This window comes from Sceloporus occidentalis, unplaced genomic scaffold, assembly GCF_023333645.1.
Source record: "Sceloporus occidentalis isolate IW3139 unplaced genomic scaffold, rSceOcc1.0.p SCAF_25, whole genome shotgun sequence".
Lineage (NCBI taxonomy): Eukaryota > Metazoa > Chordata > Lepidosauria > Squamata > Phrynosomatidae > Sceloporus > Sceloporus occidentalis.
The window spans coordinates 6,925,883-6,948,954 of NW_028317005.1; the positions used below are offsets into that span (position 1 = coordinate 6,925,883).

At 39.1% G+C, this 23,072-nt stretch overlaps 1 protein-coding gene across 1 annotated transcript in view; it reads right to left on the bottom strand.

The window, feature by feature from the left end:
* The window catches only part of LOC149300338 (1-phosphatidylinositol 4,5-bisphosphate phosphodiesterase eta-1-like), a 48,032-nt gene that overhangs the window by 12,396 nt on the left and 12,564 nt on the right, over window positions 1-23,072 (bottom strand). The window contains exons 6-14 of the mRNA XM_089485299.1: window positions 22,158-22,251; window positions 18,566-18,769; window positions 16,070-16,190; window positions 15,009-15,180; window positions 13,775-13,882; window positions 12,361-12,522; window positions 8,121-8,186; window positions 4,748-4,830; window positions 2,599-2,696 (exon numbers count right to left, since the gene is read on the bottom strand). Coding sequence (XP_089341425.1) covers window positions 2,599-2,696; window positions 4,748-4,830; window positions 8,121-8,186; window positions 12,361-12,522; window positions 13,775-13,882; window positions 15,009-15,180; window positions 16,070-16,190; window positions 18,566-18,769; window positions 22,158-22,251 — 1,108 coding nt within the window. The remainder of the gene's footprint in view (window positions 1-2,598; window positions 2,697-4,747; window positions 4,831-8,120; window positions 8,187-12,360; window positions 12,523-13,774; window positions 13,883-15,008; window positions 15,181-16,069; window positions 16,191-18,565; window positions 18,770-22,157; window positions 22,252-23,072) is intronic.

Here is a 23,072-nt window from a genome sequence, read left to right on the forward strand (position 1 = left end):
GCAGAAAAGACCAAGGCAAACTGCTTTTGTATGAACCTTTTAAGTAATGTAATAACTGCAAGCATGATACAAAAAGGCATTTGTGTTGCCTAAATAAGATAAGCTGCATTGTTTGGATCGATGTCAGGAAGACACACAATTATTATAAATGCTCAAATCGCAGACCATAACTGACCCAAAAGCTTCCTCTAAATACGTCAGTAGAAATGTAAATATAATACGGAAATAAAAATTTCTATATGAAAATAGAGAAGAATACAAGTTCTATTGTCTGTTGACACGGCTAGTTCATCCGAAAATAGACAGCTTAACTCTTTGAGGACCAGGGTTATTTTATAATGTTTTCCAAAAACAACTAGAGTGATTTCCATGTTTTTGCAATATTTTTTTCTTTCCGGACACATAAGGCTTTCTTTTGAAATAAAAAAAGACTAGAGCCACTACACCTTTAAATAAAATAGGGTCACAAGGTTGAACTAAATCCCAGAAAAAATATTATTAAAGAAAAAACAAAAGGAAAAAGGGAAGTTCTAAAACATAACCTTTATTTAATAATAAAATTAGTAAAATTGTGCAAAAAGCTGTTTGATTCTTAGGTAGGACAGGATATTTTAATAGGAATGGAAGTTAAGTTCTGTGTGCTAATCTTATACTAAAACATGTACTCATGGTCTCAATAACCTATCCAAGATTGCTACCTAGTCTGCACTCTCCCTACAGAACCTAAGCCTACCCTATCTAAACACAGACTAGGAACTACGAATTTCAATATTATTGATTATTGGTGTTAGGTATTATTAGAAGTTAGAGAATTCTTGAAATAGTTTGTAGGAGCCAGTCCAGACTAGACTACATCCTTGACACAACGGTCCCAGAACGCAATATACTGTGTATAATGGTTTGGAGTGGCTATGAACCATTTCCAGTCATCTCTCATGTGGACTATATTGAGGTTGGACTATAAGATTATTAGATATATACTGAGGGCCTGTTTGATGTCTCTAACAAGGTAATTGTAGGACATAAACAAGACTACATTAATAAAGCAATGATGTACCAAGTACAACATGAACAAATCTCCCTAGAGGCTATCAAGTGATTAGTGGGGTTTATATTTATCCTCAGCCCCAGTGGAACCATTTTTTATCAACATTGTTTTAAGCTGGCCACTTCCCAAAGTTTCAATTACGTCTTACATATTTTATTGTGGTGCTTGAGCTTTGATTTAATGTCTGAACCAATGTCATTCTCCTCCTGACTTGTCTTGTTAAATATATTATTGGTAATCATTCATCTGGGTTGAACTTGATAACAAATCTGTCACTGTTGTGGCTAATAAGGTATTGAAACCTAAATATAGTTGAAACATGCGTCAGAACTTTTATTTGATTTTCTATTCTGAACAAAAGCATTTATATATTGTTTAAGTACTAGGGGCGTCTTTTAGTTAGTGACAATCATTATCTAACATTACAGTAAAAAAGATGCAATATTTTTCCGAGGATATGTGCAAATAGAAAAACAATCCAGAGTACAGCAATACCCAGCATGGACAGGTAAGCCAAGTTTCTTGGATGTTGCTGGGTCAAACTTTGAACATGCACATTACAGAACACACTTGCATTAGATGAGAAGAAATAGAAGAGAAATAAAAGGATTTGCATTCCAAAGAAGGATACTTTGCGGGTACATATTATTTTACAATGAACAGTACACAGCATTGGTGATGGAAGTAGTAGTGTAACCAGTCAATGCCTGTTAAGACTGCACAGCTTGGAAACAGCTTCTTAAAGGGACAGTGTAACACCGTCTTTAGAATTCATGATCCCCCCCCCTTTACTTTTTAACACAATTTTCCCCAAATCATAGTGTCCACGGGTGCAGCACATTGGCGACAAAGTACTTTTATAGCAAATGGATGGTATCATAAAACTACATTACTCAACTAACATTAAGCACATGCTATAACTAAATCAAAAAGCTATTATAACCAACAGAAAGTTAACCTATACATCAACATATTTGTAGACAGAGATTGATTGATTATGATATTACTGATGATATACAATATGTATGAACACCAAAACCATTACATTATTCTGCACAACATTTATGTGGACAAACAAACTATTACTGTTACTACGAATGGCTATTAAATCTCTACATCATATGTTACACTGCAGCATTTCAGTCCCTACATTGATCTACAGCATCTGCATAAGGTACATTTAGTAAAACTGTTCCACTGAATAACATTGGGTCCAATGAGGCTTCTTACTCACAAGATTAGGTGCCATTAATAGCAAGTGGCAGTACAGGACAACAAGTTCTCAAGGCTCTGCAGCCTTGTACCAAAGTCAAACCTTTTTCCTGGTGGTTTACTTTAACTTCCCATACCTAGCAGTTACTTTAACATCCATGTCTTAGCATAAAACAACCAAGAAGGCTAATAAAGAGATAGGAGGATGTGACCCTTCTTCATGTCTTTCTGGCATTGTATGAGGTTGACTGAATTGCCTCCATTGTTAAACCATTCTTAAATATTACACATACTTGATGCCTTTTTTCTGATAAAGGATCAATATGTTCAAACCTTACCATCATCTATAATGTCCTGTGCAGCCACTGAGTTTGTGTAGACAACCAGATCTGATAAAGCTCGACACAGTTTCATGGTCTTCCTTCGTCGGCCCAATCTGTTGATGAATGTTACATTTCAATAAAAAAAAGATAGATTTCAGGTTCACTTTCATAAGAGTAATGCTCAAAACTAGACAGTTATTCTCATGTAATGATTTAATTGTCAGAAATAAAAATAGCTGTGTTTTGTTTTTGGGAGGGGGGGGCTTAATATATTAACGGCAGTGATACCTACATTTTAAATGTAAATTCCATAAGGTATGCCTATTACACAGCAAGTGGCTGACGGAGGTTTGTGGTACATATAGTCCAATAACATACGGCGCTCTACTTTTTTCTGTCCAAACTATAACATTGGGTTAAAAATGAGGTAGACAGTTTACAAAACATTTCCGTGGATTGTATAACTATTTGATAAACATCACTGATATAGTACATCGGTAGGCAACACATTCTTACCGGTAATGCGCATTTTCAAAGTCTTCTTCTCCACCAATCCAAGCACAAGTAAGCAAGATGCCATACGTGGCTTGGCTCCACCTACAGGAAGTTGTAGGTAATGACTTCATTTACCCTACCCACCCCCTTCATTTCCAATACTTCTTGAAAAGTAAGGCAAGAGTTATACAAGAACAAAAGTAACAGAAAGAAGATAGAAAGAAACCAAGGAAATAAAGATTGACTAGTAGAAAATGAACTGTGAGCAAAACCAATTAGATTGTAAGAATAAACCTGATGCCTCGCTGGTGCAATTCTAATAAAAAGTAAGATATTTTCATTTTCTCCCAATCAGGAGAGGAAAAATTGTCATTATAGAAGAAGGTAGAAGGAACAGCTGGATGGATGGAAATGTTTATGATGTTTGTGAAAACTGTTGTAATACAATAAACAAATGTAATAAAAGACACAGCCAATGGACAGAGCTGTTGAATATGATGTCACTTGTGTATTACAATACACACAACTGTCAAAGCTTGGGCCAGCGTGTTATAAAGAGGACTTCGTACATCATTATCGCCAACACAGCTCAGGAGTGCGCAGAGTTAAACTACAATGACAAATCCTAGCAAATGTTTGCCGTTCACTTGATTGTGTTTTAGCTGCTTCTCCGTTTTTAATGTTATATTATGGAGCTTAAATGCTTTAATCTGGTTAAAAAACCCTATTCATAAGATAGTAGGACATGATGGTTGTTGCCCAAAGTAAAACACCATAAGCTTATACCATTTTAATGGTTAGTTTTTTTGTTTGTTTGTATAAAGGGTTGATACAAAAGGTTAGATTTGGGTCAGTCCCATAGAATCAGAAATAGTACAGGAAGGAAAGAAAAAGGCATATTGGATGTGATGAAGGGGGGAATTGCCATTTGGGGGGAATTGCCATTTAAAGTGAATTTACACACTTTATGCGTAGTGGAAATGCATTTCTAGCAAGGGGTTAATTTACTATTAATATGGCTCTTACCTGGGTTTGCATTGGTGGTGAAGAAAAACGTAGTAACTAAGAGAGTTACTGAACTGTAAACTAAATCATTCCAAACTGCATTTTTACCTTCATCTAGTGTATTATTTCCACATTAACCTCTGGGGCAAAATCAAATGCCCCAAAATAAATACAGCATTACCCGCATGGCAGCAATTAGAATACTTTCAGCTAAAGAGTAGAAGGCGTGCCATCATTTGTCTGGTCTCTTCAGTTTGTATTAGACCGTATCTGCAAATCTCACACTGGTGAAACACCACAGCTGCATTTCCAGCAATAATTTGTTTGATAATTCATACTGGGATTGTCTTAAATTCTTTTAAAATGACGTGATATGGAAGGTCTGAACGTGGACATGATTTATGACTAATCAAGACGACAGGACAAATCAGATGATGTCTGACGGGGGGAAAGGGGAATAGTAGGAACACTTTAGGCACCTTAACGGCATCCGGCTACAGTCGTATTATAGCTACAGGGCCGTATGTTATTAAACACAGCCTGAACACATGCCAAATGGTAGAAAACAAAAAAATAGCATATCGAAGAGGTCTTGTTTTTTCCATTAGGTATGGTAGCCGAAGCATTAATATATAATTGACTTTATATCGTAACAAATTCAGACCTGTGCATCTGTCCTGCTTCCTTCGGAGGGGGATCTTCCTCTTCATCTGTGCTGCATGATTTTGACCTCGATTTTGAAGTTCGCTGTTGGTTAAACAAGAAGATAAATTATTATGCACATTGTGGTGTACGTTTGGATTGACAATTTGAAAATTTCCATAATCACCACGACACTATCCCACAACACATCTAATTACAGTGTTCACATGGTAATAGTAGTGTGCTTTGAAGCCAGTTATAAGAAGAATTTGAAAGCACATATATAATATAATATACATTATATATATATATATATATATAGATATAACATATGATGACATACATTTCATCCGTATCTATTACAGAAACTAGTTTTCTAAATGCTCCAGAAATAAATAGAATGTAAAAATGTGTTTACAGAAAGTTTTGTAGATACAAAATGTCATGGAAATGCGTACAATAGTGAGTCTAATAAATCCCCTCCACTGACTGTGGTTAATATGACATTCAGCTTCAAGGGGTAACAAGCAGCGGTTCGCAGGCAGGGTATTTGTCTCTTCATATCTCTCTATGGAGTTTAATGATTCCTTGATGATTCCATCTGGAAGCTAAATCCCTTCAGAAGTCCTGAATGTTGGCAGTGGCCTCACAGCTTATTTGAGAACGTAATTGGGCAATTGGTTACAGCACTGCTGTAATAGTTGATTATTTATTTATCTTATGCTAAAATATCTAGTATCTAATTTGTATCTCAATATCGACTCTTATGATTCTATGTCTTTTAAGGCCAACTACAGTTATGCAATCAAAAACATACCCTCCCTACTTTTAGACTCTCACTTCGTAACAAAATATAGTATAAATTGGCTGTGGAACACCCCACAGCTACAAATTCAAGTGCCGGTCTATCATAAAGCTTGGGACCTAGAGTTGCAGGAGTTTCCCTCTACAGCCCAGATCTTGATCCGTTTCTTCAAGGGGCTCACCCCTGGCCTCCGGTCCCCCTCTCATTTTTTTGTACAATTACTATGATGGGGCTTGTAATTGTGAGTTTTTATTACACCACTGTGTATGCCTACTTCCTCATTACCTTTATGGTGTTCTTTAGTAACCATACCAATAAGCATTCCATGGTTGGAGTTGACCTTCCCAACCTTCCCACAGGTTAACAATAATTGATGCACTGTATTGGGCTGTGCTTTTCTTGTCCTGTTTTTGCCTTTTTTTGTCACCTTGTTTTAAGGTGGTCTGGGGCAGGAGGATTTATTTTACGCCCTATTTTTTAATCGGGCAGGGGGTAAAGGCTGCTGTGAACATTTAGCTATGTCACTAAATGGTAAGGTTCGTTCTTTATAGCATGGGAGACATGTTACATATAATATTATTGGGAATATTATCTAAGAGTAGAATGCAAATGTCCGTCTTACCATAAACACAGACAGCTGCCTCTTGGCATACAACACACCTTAGCATAAGTGTTACGGCATTGACTCTTCTTCTGATTACTAGTTGTGCCTTCATATTGAGATTTGTTGTTGCTTCAGAGTGGATAGCGGCACAGCAAAATTGAAAATGCAGGGTGCTGTGTGAACTTCACTAATAAAAAGGATTCATGGCCGTGGGGGGTTATTAATGTAATAGGTGTAGCAAGAGGACATGAAAGCTATGATTTTGTATCTTTGATGAGAAATGTTGATTACCCAAAGGCATGCGTGAAGAACAAAGTAGCTCTCTTCAGGGGAATGTTTTTAGAGGAAATAGTAAATTATTTGTCTAAATGAATTTTTCGCTTGCATACAAACTAACAAGCTAAACCGTACACATCGTAGATGTTTTGTAAATGCTCATTTTACATGGAAACACACTTTTACAGTAGAATGTGGTATTTGTCTGTAAACTGTAATACAGATTCTTACATATAAATGTCCTCTTGTATAATTGTTTTAAGCGCAGGCATTTACTTAATTCTCTGAGGTGTATTTGCAAATTTTTCTGGTGAATGAAACAATTAAGCTTTCCTGGTGGGAGTTTGCAAGAGAATTATGCTTTCAAATGTACTGACTTCATTATACATTGTAAGTGTAACCTTCAACCCCAAAAGAGTTTGGTATGGCCCTAAATAATGCATAGTTAGACTATGACATCTTGTCAATTAAGCTATACATTATGCAAGGGCAGCTGAGCCCTTCTTGCAGGAGAAACTTGCCAGAGATGGTTCTCCATAATTTACAATTAATTTAATTAATGGAAACCACAATTCTCTAGGTAGCAAACTCAGTTTAACACTCTCTCTTGATAAAGAAAGTTGATATCTGTATATTGGAACATGGAGAAATAGCCACAGTGGAAATTGGACCCTGGAATCTTCCGAGGTGGCTCTCCCTGAAGGGATATGACAATCTTCCCACTCAGCTGAAAAGCTGAACAGTCAGGATCTTTTTGGTCCACCTCAAGAGTGTCATGAGGTGGGCCATTGATGTCTTCAAGGACAGACAGAGCCAAAGGGCACAACGTCTCTCCATCCAAAAATAGCTGAATCATTTCTGTGATCAAATTTGTGTCTGTGTCATCCTGACATTGTAATGTTAGATATCAAGAACAACATCATGCAAATAGAAAAATATACAAAACCTAGAGGCACACATGCACAAACAATTTATTGAGGGTAAGTTGCATATACACAGAGTAATCATTTTTTAAAATGTACCCCCCCCCAAGATCTTTCTATTCCTTTCATCCCATCCATAACAATTGATTTTTGGCATGATTACCAAGTTCCAAGACATGTTACGTTGGTAAGCTATGCTAAGCATTGCAATGTACTTGAATCACCACTAGTGAAATGCTGTTATGCCCGGGGGGCCGGTGCCCAATGGTGCCTCCCGTGTACTTTTATTGGTCCTTGCGTGGCAGATACTGTCATTTAGTGTGCGGCTGCCAGCTCAACACATGCAGCTACATGCGACAAAGGTGTACAGCCACGCATATTGGCCACTGGCTTTAAAGTGCCAGTGTCAATTTTAATCCCGTCTCTCCCTGCCATTTGTGATCTCGACCTGGAAACCATGGGATGCCTGCACTGATCTGTGTGCTGTAAAATGCATTGCAGTCCAATATGCACAATGGACTCCAATATTCTTTTAACAAGACCACAGTGCTGTAGTTGATGATGGATTGTTCACCTTAGGGGAAAGCTGTCACCAGCATACGAATGGACATTGTTTACTTTCCTGCAGTGCAATGCAATAAAATACTTCACATAATGAGAAAGTACCCCTCAATTTCATTCCGAGTAATGCTTTGTAGACGGAAATCTTGCAAAATATACACTAGCAGGTTGTTTTCATCCTGACGTGATTAGAAAAAAATAAATAATATTTTTCTGGCGATCTTACCTTGTGTTTAGTGATGTTACCCATCGAAGACCTTTTGGATTTCTCTCGATCTTTTTTGTCTGAATTCTGTGTAGTATAATAAAAATGTTACCGCTAGAGTCTATTCTTTATCCCAGCCAACAAATTGTACATTGTCTAGGGCCAAATGTTTTCTATTGAGTGTAGAGTGGAGGGGTGCTAAGTTAAGCGTCTCTCAACTCTAATCTTTTTTTATTGGGGACTGAACTCCAACATTGCTGAGTGCTGATCCAACATTGCGCAAGAGCTGTCCCGCTGAGCTGTGGAATCATAGAAACATCTATGCTTTTTCAGCGCATGCAACAATTGATTCGCAGATCCCACATGCCCACCTCACATTGTATATGATGCGCCTTCATGGTACCCTAGTTAACATAATTTATTTTAAAATTCAGATAAATAAGATATATAAAATGTTTTACGATTACGATAAACTAAAAAAGTGTGACCTAGTTAATGTTTAACTATTTGGCTGTCAGTATAGTCTACGCTTAAGAAATTAAATATATGAACATAATTATGGGTATATAATAAATATCTAATTTCGAAAATGGCATTTTCGATTACAAAATATGTATAGTCAAGTGTCAGAAGCAGTTTTTTCAGACACAAAAACAAAATGCACAGAGGGAATAAGATAAATGGAATTCCAAATGAAAAACAGTTCCTGGCACGTAACGTTTATCTATAATCTCTCAGTTATGACTAAAGATGACATGTAAACAGGGAATATCCAGGGCTTTTTGTATTGTTGGGGGTGGTTTAAACAGAAGCTAATTTGCCAGTGGGCAACCGAAAGACAGATGTGGTCTTTATCAAGCATTCTGAATTTCAGTTCTACAAAGCTTCCCTGAGGGACGCTGCTTTAAAGCCGACCAAATTTGTTTTCTGTGCTAGCATAAAAAAAAAAAAAATCACTTCTTTTATACCTAGAGGCTCTGCAACAAAGAAACCTAGTTCTTAATGAACCCTTCAAACCTTTTAGACCTTTTCCCAGAGCCAGGTTTAAGATGCTACTTGCCCTAAGCAGGGTAACAAATCAGGGTTCCCCTTTGCAGGCCATTAGACTTTACTCATAATACAGGAGCTGCAGCTGGCATGTGCAACCCATTTAACCATACTATGACCACTGGCAGGACCACCATTGGGTCGTGGGCCCTAGGCAGTACATAGTAACATAGTTACATAGGCTAAGAAGACATGCGTCCATCATGCGTTCAGCCTCTACCACATCTGCTAATTGCTGTTGATCCAAAAGAAGGCAAAAAATCCAGTAGCTTTTTCCAATTTTGCAACAAACTAGGGGAAAAAAATCCTTCTTGACCCCAGAACGGCAATCGGATCTCTCCTGGGATCAAGAAGAGATTTCCCCACAATTAAAAAATTATATTTGGATAATCTATTTTTGCCTTCAGTATCAAGAGCACAGAGAAGCCCCCATAACAATAATTCAAAGTGTATAATGCGCAACAATGAACATACTTGGAGTATGATGTGGATTAGAATACAGTTTTGTGGTACTTGGCTAAAAATAATGAAAAAGCAGATGTTAACCGAGGCAGTGCAATTCTGTTATAAATTAGGATGCGTATTATACTGCAAGATTTTAATTATGTGCCTATTTATTTTACAAAATAATATAAGGTAGAAAAACAAAGATAGATTCATGGAATTAATCAGAGTCACTGAGGCATCGATCTGCTTCCAGGAATGTCGCATGAAGATTGTGAATGCAAATTTACATCCTTGTAGCACGTTTTATAGCCGATGTAGGAAACTAGCGATGGGTTCATACGGGCACTCAAAATGTCCATAGAATGATAACATTTATATACCGTATTTGCTCGATTATAAGACGACCCCGATTATAAGACGACCCCCCAAAATCTGAATATTAACTTAGGAAAAAAAGAAAAAGCCTGAATATAAGACGACCCTAAAGGAAAAAAGTTTTACCAGTAAATGTTAATTCATGTAAACTATTTTTTTAAATAAAAGCTATGATTGAGAAAAATATTTTTTTTGTTTTTATTTCCTTGTATTTTCCAGCCTGTCCCCCAGTTTCGCACATCTGCCCCCAGGCTTGCCACACCAATATGGCACTGTGGCCCATGATATGCCTTTTAACCCTCTATATGCCACTGTGCCCCATGGTATGCCTTTTGACCCCCTATGTGCCACTCTGCCTCCAGAAATCCCTTATACCCCTATATCCCATTCTGGCATTTAGGGGGTTAAAATGCATATTATGGGGCAGAGTGGCATATAGGGAGGTATAAGGCATTCCAGGAGGCAGAGTGGCATTAAGGGAGTTAAAAGGCATTGTATAGAGCACTCTGCCTCCAGAAATGCCTTATACCCCTATATGCCACTCTCGCATTTAGGGGGTTAAAAGGCATATCATGGGGCAGAGTGGCATATAGGGAGGTATAGGGCAGAGTGCTCTATTAAATGCCCCCTTAACGCCACTATGCCTCCTGAAATGCCTTATACCTCATTATATGCCACTCTGCCCCCTAATATGCCTTTTAACCCCCTAAGTGCCAGAGTGGCATATAGGGGTATAAGGCATTCCAGAAATGCCCTATGCCCCCATTTAACACACACACACACATACACACACACTTACCGGTGCTTCCAATTTCCTGCTGTATTGCCGAGGCAGCGGGTTGACGTCTCTTTCCGCTGCAGCCGGAAGGAGGTGGAGTTGGCAGCGGGGGTTTTTCTGCGTCCGTCCCGCATACCTTCCCCGGCTGTCAGAGATCAGAGTTCCCCGCACCGGTGCGGGGAACTCTGATCTCTGACAGTCGGGGAAGGTATCCGCGACGGACGCAGACAACCCCCGCTGCTAGCCACACCTCCTTCCGGCTGCAGCAGACGTTGTCTACGCGGATCGCGTAGACGTCAACCCGCTGCCCCGGCAATACAGCAGGAAGCACCGGTAAGTGTGTGTGTGGGGGGGAGACAGGAGGATCCAGGTCCCCTGCAGCGGTGCGGGGAATCTGGATCTTAGTCTCATAATCAGACCTCTATTTGAGGTCTGATTAGAAGACGACCCCGATTAGAAGACGAGGGGTATTTTTCAGAGCATTTGCTCTGAAAAAAACCTCGTCTTATAATCGAGCAAATACGGTAAATTATATTAAATTATGGTTAGGGTAGCAGCTACACTGCACTCAAATTCTAATAGTGAAAGCTGCAAAATAATTAACTAGAGGTAATAAACATAACAATATTATGATTATTATTAAAAATTATAACCTTCCCGTTTCTTAATATTAGATCTCTTCTGGGATTTTTTGTTACACGTGACAGACTGGGAAGTTAACAAGTGGCACAAAGCAAGTAACACTAAAAGATAATTATGAAAAGCAGTCTATAATAATGAAGCAGAGAAGCACAAATGGTTGTTGACATTATTACATTTGGAATGTCAAAAAAAAATTTATGAAAGAAAATATGCTTTCCCTTTAAGAATTAGTAATTCATTTATGAATTCTGTATATTTGTATGTAAAGCAAACTAAATAATTCATCTGAATGGTGCAGCACAGCATATTAATGTTCATAACAAGGGGTTTAGTTGGACCTGAAGGAATTTTTTATTATTTTCAGGTGGCGGGATAAATTAATGGTATTTTCATCAACTGGGCATGACAATGAAATGTTTAGTTCTGCCAGATACACAATGAGATTCAGATAATACACAGTAACTGAAAGTGGTTAAAATCCGAGGAAGACTATTTATGATTTTAGGTACAGCTGTATATGGTGACCGGGGTGCCTATTTGGGTGCGTAACTCTGGGTGTAATTCTGGACGAGGAGGGAAGAAGAATCAGGAGCAGGGAGCTGTAGCTGGGGGGCTCACATACATATAGCAGCTGCCCCTATTCCCTTATGGAAGTTATGGCTCTGTGGGCAGCAACCAGAACGTGGCTATGTCTTCTTTGACGGCACCAGAACATGTGGCCTCATTGGGGGCCACAGGGAAAAAATCTCGGTACCACTGGTATACTCGCAAAAGCTACAGGACATAAGGTGCTTTCGAGCTGCGGGTGCTCTCCAACTACGTAATATCTCTTCCATTTTTCATAACCACCGGATCACTTAAACATCACTGCAGGCTAGAATTCACACAGTTAGAAGGTGGTAGGCACAATTTCTAGGAAGCGGATGTTTGCAGTTTAATTACAGAAGCAATGGTGGTTTTTCTTTTCTCTACCTGTTTCAGGTTCACATTCAGGCCTTCGTGTGTTGCCTTTAATAATGCTCTCACAGTAAAGCTGTCGGGATCTTCCTTGTCTCTGATTTGCGATTCCTTCAGTAAGGACTCCAGTTTTTTCCTTATGAAAGACTCCACCTGATGCTCTGTTGTACCGTTGCTCTGGGAAGGATGAACGCAAAACCCATTAGCATGTTGATTCTGCGTTCCAAGGCTTATTCATCAAAGCCCGTATAACTATAGCCGATTTTTTTTAACTCTTTTGTTTGTGTTCCAAAGCTACAAATTAATCGGTGTAATAGATGGCACCAACAGACAATTGGAGGTTCATGCAATCAACAATGGCTGGTATCTAGGGTCCTAATGTGTATGCAAACAATTAATGATTTCCGAACAGAGCAGAGTGATTGGTTTCCCCTACTGGTATCTCAGCTGGAATTGGAAATTTCTTTTTAGTATTTTTTTCTGAATGAAATTCAACCAATTCTCAGTAAACTAAACACATTCTGTTAAACAAGCAACACAAAGAATAATAATGCCCTCAATGGAGCTTAACAAAAATGCTTTCATGTTTACATTGAATCAAGGAAATAAGACCTTGCCTGGAAAATTTACAGATTTTGCTGGAAGGTGAATACACTCTCAGCATTAAGAAAACAAATTCTAAGCCTTATGTCTCGCATGAGCCCAACAAGCCACAATTCCCTTCAAAACTATCATGCTATACAGTTACCTACAAGGAATGGGGAAGAGGCCATAGGGCACCCAGGAGGGCCATGGAGCCTGGGACTAGTTTTTTACTGCAGATGGCTTGTAATCACTAATCAATGGGCTGGGTTGCTTTAAATAACCTTTTGAGTTAGTCCTGCAAGCTGGGCCAGTCTATAACTTGTGGATAGACCTGACATACCCGGTCCTATGTCACCAGTACCACCCCAAAAAGTCCCAAACGTAGTTCAAGGGCCTGGCATGGAGGTGCTAAGGATTGCCCTGTAACATGTAGTGTTATGCTTAACCTATTTTGCACTTTGAATGTAAAAAAAAGATGGTTTGGGGCCACCAGAGAGATTGGGTGCGATTTGGTTGACAGCCCACCCTGGCTGCAAGAATAGCCAAAATGTCCCTGCAGGATTCACATGAAACATAGTTTTGTCACCAAAAAGGACAACATGACAATTTGCTTTCAAATGCATACAATGCCTGGAGTGTCCCTTTAACCTAAAAAGATATTGTCTACATGACAAGCATTTATTACACCTAAAGAAGTGTAAACCAGTAGGTCTCCTAGACCTTTTACTGTCTCTTTAAGGGACATAATAAAAGCTTTCAATCCAGCACAAGTATTCCTTGCAGCTGTGTGTGATCGTGATAAGAGACTAAGAGACGTTTAGTAATTTAAAATGCATTAACTTACAAAACAGTGGCTTAGTTTGCATTCCTCTTCTATCTCATCAGCACTGTCTTCATCGGAGACCTCTCCTTCTTCAACATCCTCTGCCAAGTCATATGGCAATTTCTTCCCCTGAAATAACAAGAAAAAGGGATATGATCATCTTAAACCAAGAGAATATGTTGTCTTTTGTCAAAGATCATACCTTTTATTAGGCCAACTTAGAAAAAGATGCAAAGATACAAAATTCACATGGAATGCTGAAAAGACATCTCAGATTCTGAAACCTTATGTAACTTTATTTTCTATGCTGACCAGATAAAGGGTATATTACCTTTCACTAAACATTACTGTGAAATACTAAAATTTACATTCAAGAAGATATTGGGATTTTTGTAGTGCCAAATGATATTGTTTTACAGATGATATTACAATAATGTGTAGTATTTGTCCTATACGCCATGGTCTTCTCATGCGTTTGCTGAAAAATGCAGATATCTAAAGAATCCTCTATTTGTCTTGGATATCAGACCACCTCAAAACATGGCGACGATCTAGAGCTACAGATTTAGAGAGAGCATTTTACAATGGGGTACCGGGGGTCATCATAGTTTTTTTTAAATTGCTGTTAAAGGATGCAATTGCATTTAATTTTTTTACAGCATGCTTAATAAGTAAATGGTCTAGTGGCTTTTGAAGAAATGTTACAGTTAAAGGACATTGTTCAAGCCTGCATGAAACGATTAAAAAAGCATAAAAAAACCCTGTCCTTCATAAGTCGGCCACCACAGCATTGTTAATTGATACGTAATTGAGCTGCCAACCATTTCTCAGCCTACTGGCATTTATATCAATATTAGAATTATTCATTATTCATTTTTACAGTCTTCAAAATTCTCTTCATTAAACCGAGTTATGAGTTTATGCAATGGTCAAAGAAGCTTCATCTGCTATCCTTCTTACTTATTGACTTTATGTATCTCAGTATGGAACAGAGAGGCCTTTTCTCTAAAATGCAAATTGACACAAAAAAAATATGAGTTTGCAGCATCCATGCTAGGAAATTCACTAATATCCACTTGCAACCAAAAAACACTCAACTTTGATAAATTTGACTGCGGGAAAGTTGAGTTAAAAAGGATGCAAAAGCACAGATTAGATCTCCAAAATATCTCCTGACAGCCCGGGGGAATAAATAAAATACATTGTACATTACAAGGAACCCCAATTAACCAGGGGAGTAATTAAAAGTATTTACCTTTACAAGTATTTTTCCCTTCAGAGCTTGGGGACTGGGAAGCTGCTTGGATTCTCCAACTGGAACTGATGACAAGTCAAGTTTATCACCAAATATTTCTTTAAGGTACTGAGCTATCTTTCTTTGCTGTTGAATGTTGCAGTGATTTTCAATAGAGAGTATCACAGGATACCTACAATATAAGATAATTTACTGATTATGTCATTAATTAGCTGCGGACAGATAAGGTGTATTCACTTAATAGAGTTTTCAACTCCCTGGATCTACTATGGATTTGAAATAGCCAACCCCATTGAGCTTCTGCTAAATGAAGGCCTGAGTTGGGCCTGTATCATGCATAGTTAATACACAGAGATGACTTTCCAAAAATATGAGGACCAATGCCATTCTCCAGACAAAAGTTCACTGGCAATGTTGGCAAGTTGATTTAAATTTCCCACAAACACCTGGTTTAGGGAATTCACCTCACAAGAATTGGTAAAATAAAATGTATTTGCTTTACTGGTCCATGTCTTTTAATAAAATAAAACAATGATTCACGGGGGGGGGGGGGTATTTTTGCTTAAATCTAAAGATCTGCAGAGACACAACCAAAGAATAACAGTTTAAGCCATTCCAGCATGACCGCCAATTCCAGCTAGCCATTAATAGATTCAGGTGGGTATTACTGGAGAATACAAAGGAAGGGCTAGAGAATGGTCATTGCAGGAGACCAGAAGGAGGGGGGTGTCCATTGCAGAAGACAGGAGGGGAATAGCAAAAGATGGATGTTGCAGGATTACAGGAGAGAATGGTTGACATTGTGGGAGATTGGAGGGGAGAGAGATGGATGTTGTGAGAGGCTGGGTGGGGATTGGGTGGGAAGGGTGCATTGCATCATGTTAGGCATCTCTAGGTGTGGCTGTTACATGCAGCTCCCAATAAATGATAGGATCATGGCGCTCCTACCAAATGATGCTAAGTATTGCCTATACAAGAGCTGTACATTATATATTGTATTACTTAAATCCAATAATTACAGAACACAATTAAAAGCATTGCTGAACACCTGGCCCACTTACTCATTTTTCACAAAGGCATGCTTGTTGATGGCCTCAACAACATCCTTAAAGGGAATTTTTGAGGTGAGTGTGTACCCATGATGCACCACTGGCTCTCCATCTGGTCCATCCCAACAGTCAACTGTTAAAGCAAAAAAAAACAAACCAATAAATAGAAGAATTCCACTGTAAATCACCAGGGAACATGGCAGAAATTTCTAAATACACAATAATAAAAAAATACAAGGTGATATATGTGAAATATCTGCACAGCCCTTTCCTGCCCTTGCCACCTGTCTGACTCTGCACCTCCCATGCACTGAACTATCCTTCCTCTTCTATATTAAACTAGTTCTCTCGTCACGGAGGATGAGGTTTGTGCTCTGTCCTCTTGTCCAACCACATGTCCCCTCAACCCTATCCCTTCTCTTACCCAGCCTCTCTGATCTACTCTTGTCAGTACACTAGCTCATATCTCCTCTACTGATACCATAGCCCCTAACCTGAAAAAGCCCTCCCTGGACCAGACCGATCTGTCCAACTACTGTTGCATCTCTCTACTTCCTCAAGCCTACAAGCTGAATTGTATCCAAAAAGGTTATTGACACCAACTCTTTACCATCTTCAAACTGAATTTTGCTCTCTACATTCTACTGACACCACCCAATTGCCAATGACCTACTAGCTGCTAAATCCAAGGGCCACTACTCCTGACAAGCCTGGCTTTTAAAGCTTTTTATAGTGGTTCCCCTACTTACATCTCCATTAGCTCTAAATACACTCCCACCCAGTCTCTCCACTCATACTTCTAGGGTGGAAAGTCCATCCCTAAGAGCGGCACTTTTGCTGCTTGTGTAAGACATCGTAACTCCCTCTAGATTGTAAGCTCGTTTGAGCAGAGCCCCCCTTACCTCGTATTTCTGTAAACCAAATTGTTATGTTATATACTACTTCTTATGTCCTGTTTACCCATTGTACAACACTGCAGAATATGATTTCGCTATAAAAAAAACAACAATAATAATAACCTTCCTACAAGTTTGTTGACAAAAAAAGATTCAAAATTCAGACAGGGAAAATGTACAGAGAAGAAGGAAAATATACATAAAATATATTTTGTTTTGGCTGATATGAAGTGCCTGTGAACTGTGTCTTGGAAAAAGTGTTGTTAGTGGAGTTCACAACATCCGAGGCCAGCAAGATTTGTGTCACAATTTAAGAGTAATTGGAAAGGCAATATCAGATGCAGAAACAGATACACTGTGTTGACACAAGAATAACAGCAGGCAATTTCTTCTTAACATGTAATCAAATCTCGTATCACAGAACAGCAGCTGAAGAATGCAGCATGCGATTCCAACTTTGCAATATTGTCTTCAGTTACAGGTGACAGAAGACACGTCGTCTGCCTGTTTTGACATAAAGCATCCAATATATTCTAGCACCATTACCCTAAGATGGCAAACAGCCTAATCATAAGGAGGTGTGAAACGCGGTAGGTACTTTAGGGTGAGCGATTGTTTCCATTCTTACTGCTAAATTCTTAATGGGATTCATTTTTCTTGTGTTTATCACTATCATAGTGTTACCATAAGGCTGCCATCATTAGTCATAAATTGGACTGTTTAATACGGTTAGATTAATTTCTGTTCCAGGATGCTTTGTTTATTTATGATAGAGAAATGGGAAAGTAAAGAATATAAACTGCAATAAGTGTTAATGTAATTTCGCTTGACCAAAATCTGAGCTTGATGCACTGTTAAACCAAGCTGTGCCATCTCAATAAATAGTATAGTCTGCAATCTCCAAATTACTAATGAATACATAATATACTTTGAGACCAGTGTATTACCTCCAACATTTCAGGTGCCCAAAACAGGATACTTGTTTGGGGGTGACTGGTTTTAAAGTGGTCAAGGATATGATTAAGGGCAGCACACATCTTAACAGGCTTAACAGCTTGTGGGTGAGTCAGGGGGGGATCTTCTGATTTCTCTAGCCAATCTATGATCCCCACCAGCTGCAAGAGCACAAAAGAGGGGCACTAACAGTGCCCAAAATTGTCAGGGCAGTTGGGAGGTCTTTGTCTCTTTATTGGTCTAGAAGGTAGACTAAGTCTCTTTGTCAGTTGCCAGGGGAGGGCTGACACCTTCTGGTCCAGGGGGACATATGTACAGATGGTACAGATATGTGTACATACTAAAGCTTTCATCCACATACTCCTACCAAACACACACTTACACACCCATGCTAAAACAAACTCCCTCGCAAACATATACATGCTAACACACAAACGCTTAAACACACATGCTCACACACACGCACACACGTATTCAGGCTCGCACACACAAAATTGTTTACAAAGCATTTGCTCCCTAGGTAAACCCTCAATATATTTACAGGCCCTCTATATGTGCATTATGACCACGTGTGTGCTCTTCATTTTGACACTTCAAATACATATTGCAAAATTTGTCATTGGAAATACGCATATATATATAAAAAAATTGAACATACCCTCTATGCACCGGCAGCCATCTTGCAACACCCAGGCATACATATCTACTTTCGACTGAGAAAGAAGTTGGTCCCCAGTTAAGTAAGTGTTATGGGATGAAGCAATATAGTAGTTGCAGAGTGGTTGATCCATGTCCTGATAGACCTCACTATGCAACGGGTTAAAGATGTCCCCAGCAGGACTTCTCATGAAACTGGTAAAACCTTATGAAAAGAAAAATCAAAGTATGAAAAGTATTCTGTTTGTATAATCACAATCCACATCTAAATCTTTAGCACTGGTACTCTGTTTCATGAGGTAAACAAGAGACTCTTGTCTTGGGGAGATGTATAAATAGTTGTAGCAAAATTCCGGTGACAAGTGACAGCAACCATATTGCCATCTGACTATACCACACTGGATTTAGACCTCAGGGCTTTCTAGGCACAAAAATTTCTGGGTTCACATACACTTGAAAACAACATATATTTAAAACATCCTAAAAGAGAAGGATGTATGAAATAATTGGTGTTACAGCCCTCCTATTTTGTGTCGTGTGTGTGTGTATATATATATATGCCTCATTCTTCATGGCATACTTTCTACAAGGTGCTGGAACCATTCCTCAGAGATTTTGGTCCATATGGACATGAGGGCATCACACAGTTGCTGCAGATTTGTCGGCTGCACATCCATGATGCGAACGTCCCGTCCCACCACATCGCTAAGGTGCTCTATTGGATTGAGATCTTGTGACTGTGGATGCCATTGGAGTACAGTGAACTCATTGTCATGTTCAAGAAACCAGTTTGAGATGATGTGAACTTTGTAACATGGTGCATTATCCTACTTGAAGTGGCCATCAGAAGATGGGTACGCTGTGGTCCTAAACGGATGGACATGGTCAGCAACAATACTCAGGTAGGCCCAAAGTGTGCCAAGAAAATGTCCCCCACACCTTAACACTACCACCACCAGCAGGATGAATCCATGCTTTCATTTTGTTTATGCCAAAGTCTGACCCTGTCATCTAAATGTTGCAGCTTGAATCAAGACTCATCAGGACCAGGCAATGTTCTTCCTGTCTTCCATTGTCCACATTTGCACACTTACGCAACCAGGTTATTGTGAGGTTTTTTTGTTTATTTTTTCCCCTCAAAGATTTCAGTTTGTTTTGCGATTGAATTGTTCACATTAAAGGTGGAAAAAGTTCTGACATGATTTATCTTTGTCTCATTCTTTAACATCACAAGAACCTGGCATTTTAACAGGGGTGTGTAGACTTTGTCTATCCACTGTATATACACACTGCACAACTCCAATAGACTTCTAATACTGGGATATTTTTTTGGGATAATATATTATACTGCCTCTTGTCTGCTGAAAATAGCAGACTTTTAATTTAACTAATTACCTAGGTGACATTTAAAGCTATGGGAAATCAATGAGTTTAAGGATCATAACAGTTGAAATGCAAACATTGGAATACACAGTATATCACATCAGGCTTGATACCCTATCATGTATCTATGGCGCACTGTAAAGCTTTAAGGATGCATTACTTCACATCTGGGCATATAGCATCAAATGTAAAAGATAACAAATATATAGATACTGCATATTACAGTGCAGCGATATTTGTTGTAGCTTCCGAAACATGACCTATTTTTCACATTTATACGGATGGATCGAGACGAGAACGTTAAATAAAGTTAGTTTCAAAATTAATGTACCATCTGTGACCTGGATTTTTACAACCTTAGGGCTTTTGTAACTACTGCAACATTCAAAGAAATAAGACAATCGTTTCCAATTCATTACTTAATGAAAAGAATAAAGTTTCAAAGCAAAGTAAAGTAACAGAAGTAAACGAAACATTACGAATCAGGGGAGTGCTAAGGGAAAGTCATTCTTGGGCAGCGTATTGTAGTCTTAAACACGAATATGTGTTGTTTCTCACCTATACTATATATCTGCGGCATTCTTCACTCCTGTAAAGGATTCTCCATTAGAAATACTAATGTTTTTATGGGTGCCACGGGTACCCCTGTAGATTGTGGTACTGGGGTGGCAACGCTTAACTCCTAAGAGATCACAATACTACATTTATTTTAAAATCTTATGCATATATAGATGGGGTTAACTTCTAATTTAAACTGTATGTAATATAATAATTTAATGACATTAATGTAAAGGATTTAATTTTAAACAGCTAAAAACGTTTATATATATATATATATATCTATATATATATTTTTTTTTTATATATATTTTTTACAATGTATGCACAGTTTGGCAGTTCTACTAAATAGATATAAAAGTAAAAAGACATTTCTCTAAAAGGAAAAAAAAATATTTGGTTAAAATAGGAAAAAGGGATATTGCCACATGAAGACACTGAAAGCTAGTCTTTGCCACTTAATGGTTAAAATTCACTTTAAGAGGTAGCCCAATTACACACACATCAAAATCACTTGGTTTGTAAGGGCTTTGGTTAACTAACCTCCCCTTAACTAACCTGTTAATTTAAACATGTCATTTGGTTCTATGGCCTGTGAACTAATGCATGGTACTGTGTTCTAACTGGATACTGGATACAATAAATTCTGACCGCGGTTATATACAGGGCCGGCCCAAGGCAAAATGCTGCCTGGGGCGAATTTTAAAATGCCGCCCCCCCCCCTATCTACCTTCTCTCCCCCTCCGTCCCTGCCGCTCCCCCCCCCCCCATTATCTACCCTTACCCCTCCCCCTTGTACTTACCTTTCAGCAGTCCTGCGGTGAGTCTCCCTGTTTGGTCTCGGTGCCGAGACCGAACAGGGAGACTCGCCGCAGAGGAGAGAGAGAGAGGGGCGCCGAGCGGGTACTGACAGCTTGGTAAGTGAAAACCACTCGGCGCCCCTTTCTCTCTCGCTTTAAAAAAAAAAAAAGGGGGGCTTGGGGCGGCAAAGTGCCACATTCTGCCCTGGTTTCCTGGCTCCTGTATTGTGCATTTAGGTTTTTAGACTGTTCCTTGTTCAGCCTCTAGTGGCCGCTCTGCCTATGTTTCTGCTCTCCTCCTTTTGTTGTCACCTGGCCTCGTTACCTGCTGCCCTGCAGTATAAAGGGCTGTAGCTTCCTGCAAACTGGGCCTTGGCATTGTAGTAATAGGACTGTTTTGCCCTGGTCCTGTATTATTCCTGGCTTCCTTTTGTACCTGATTCTGTATTGCTCCTGCCTTCAGACCTGCAAGTGGGCTTCCGGTCGTGTGCCCAGCCTGAGGGCTTCCAGCAGCATGTCCAGTACTGTGCTCTGCCAGTGAGCTTCCAGTCGTGTGCCCTGCCGGTGGGCTTCTATTTCAGCATCAGCCTTGCCAGTTCCAGTCCCGCACTTCTGTCTGCCGTGTGCCTGTCTACCTTGCACCATGAATCGCAGTGTACAAACAGACAACGCTATCCCTGCACCGAGGCCCCTCGCTAACCTGCTTACCCAGTGTGTGGCACGCCCCTTCAAAAGTGCCGCCTGGAGCGGTTGCCCCACTCGGCTCCATTGTCGGGCCGGCCCTGTTTATATATGAAAATACTAAACCCATGACAAAAAAATAGCCACTAAAAAAAAATTCAATGGTCTTACCTTCAATTCCCAGCACGTTTTGTTCCTTGTTTTCCTCCGAAACTTCAAACTTCTGAATAATGTCAAGGCAGTACTCCGTCGTCACATTACTCATCTGCATACACAAAATGACAGCGCAGGGTAAGTTCTATCTGTCCTGTGGAGCAGTGAGTGTTAATTCAACGGAAAATCTCAGCCCATGGCTATGGGAGAAATCCCTTTGATAAAGCTCTGGATGCAATGAACCATAGATAAACTGTCAGCAAAACAGTAATAAATATTGCATTTCAGTAGCTCTCCATAAATCCAACTTTTCATCTACAAAAAGACACAGTACATACAGTATAAAACAATAAACAAATCTGATGACATGTTGAACACACAGGACACATTGACATGGCAAAGTATTTAGAGGATAGGACTGTACTGCCAACGACAGGTGATAGCAAGTCTTAGAAGGACATATAGATTTTCTTAGCAAACAAAGAAACATAATGGAAACCTTTTTAACACAACATGTCTCTAACTGGAGACCTTGTATAATCTGAAAGGGTCACAGAGTCTTAATCATTCAATGTAGGCTCACTAAAAGGTATCACAAATATCTAAAGCCTCTAGTTTTAGAACGATCTGTTACGACTACATTCAGATTTGTGGAGAACAGGTATTAAGAGTACATTAATAGGCTGACTATCCTGTGAAGAAGTCGTTCAAAACGTTCAAAGAAGTCGCTCCAAAGAATTCCACTTATTGCATCTTTTGCTTATGATCCAATAAATGCTTGTGCTAAGATATATGCTATGCTTATGAAAGGGACAATCGTGTGGAGTAGGTATTCTTTTATAGATATGAAGTTTAAGATGAGATATTAGTGAGATTTCAATAACTTCTTGACACCACTCCATAATAGAAAACGCAGGCCAAGGTTTAGGATCG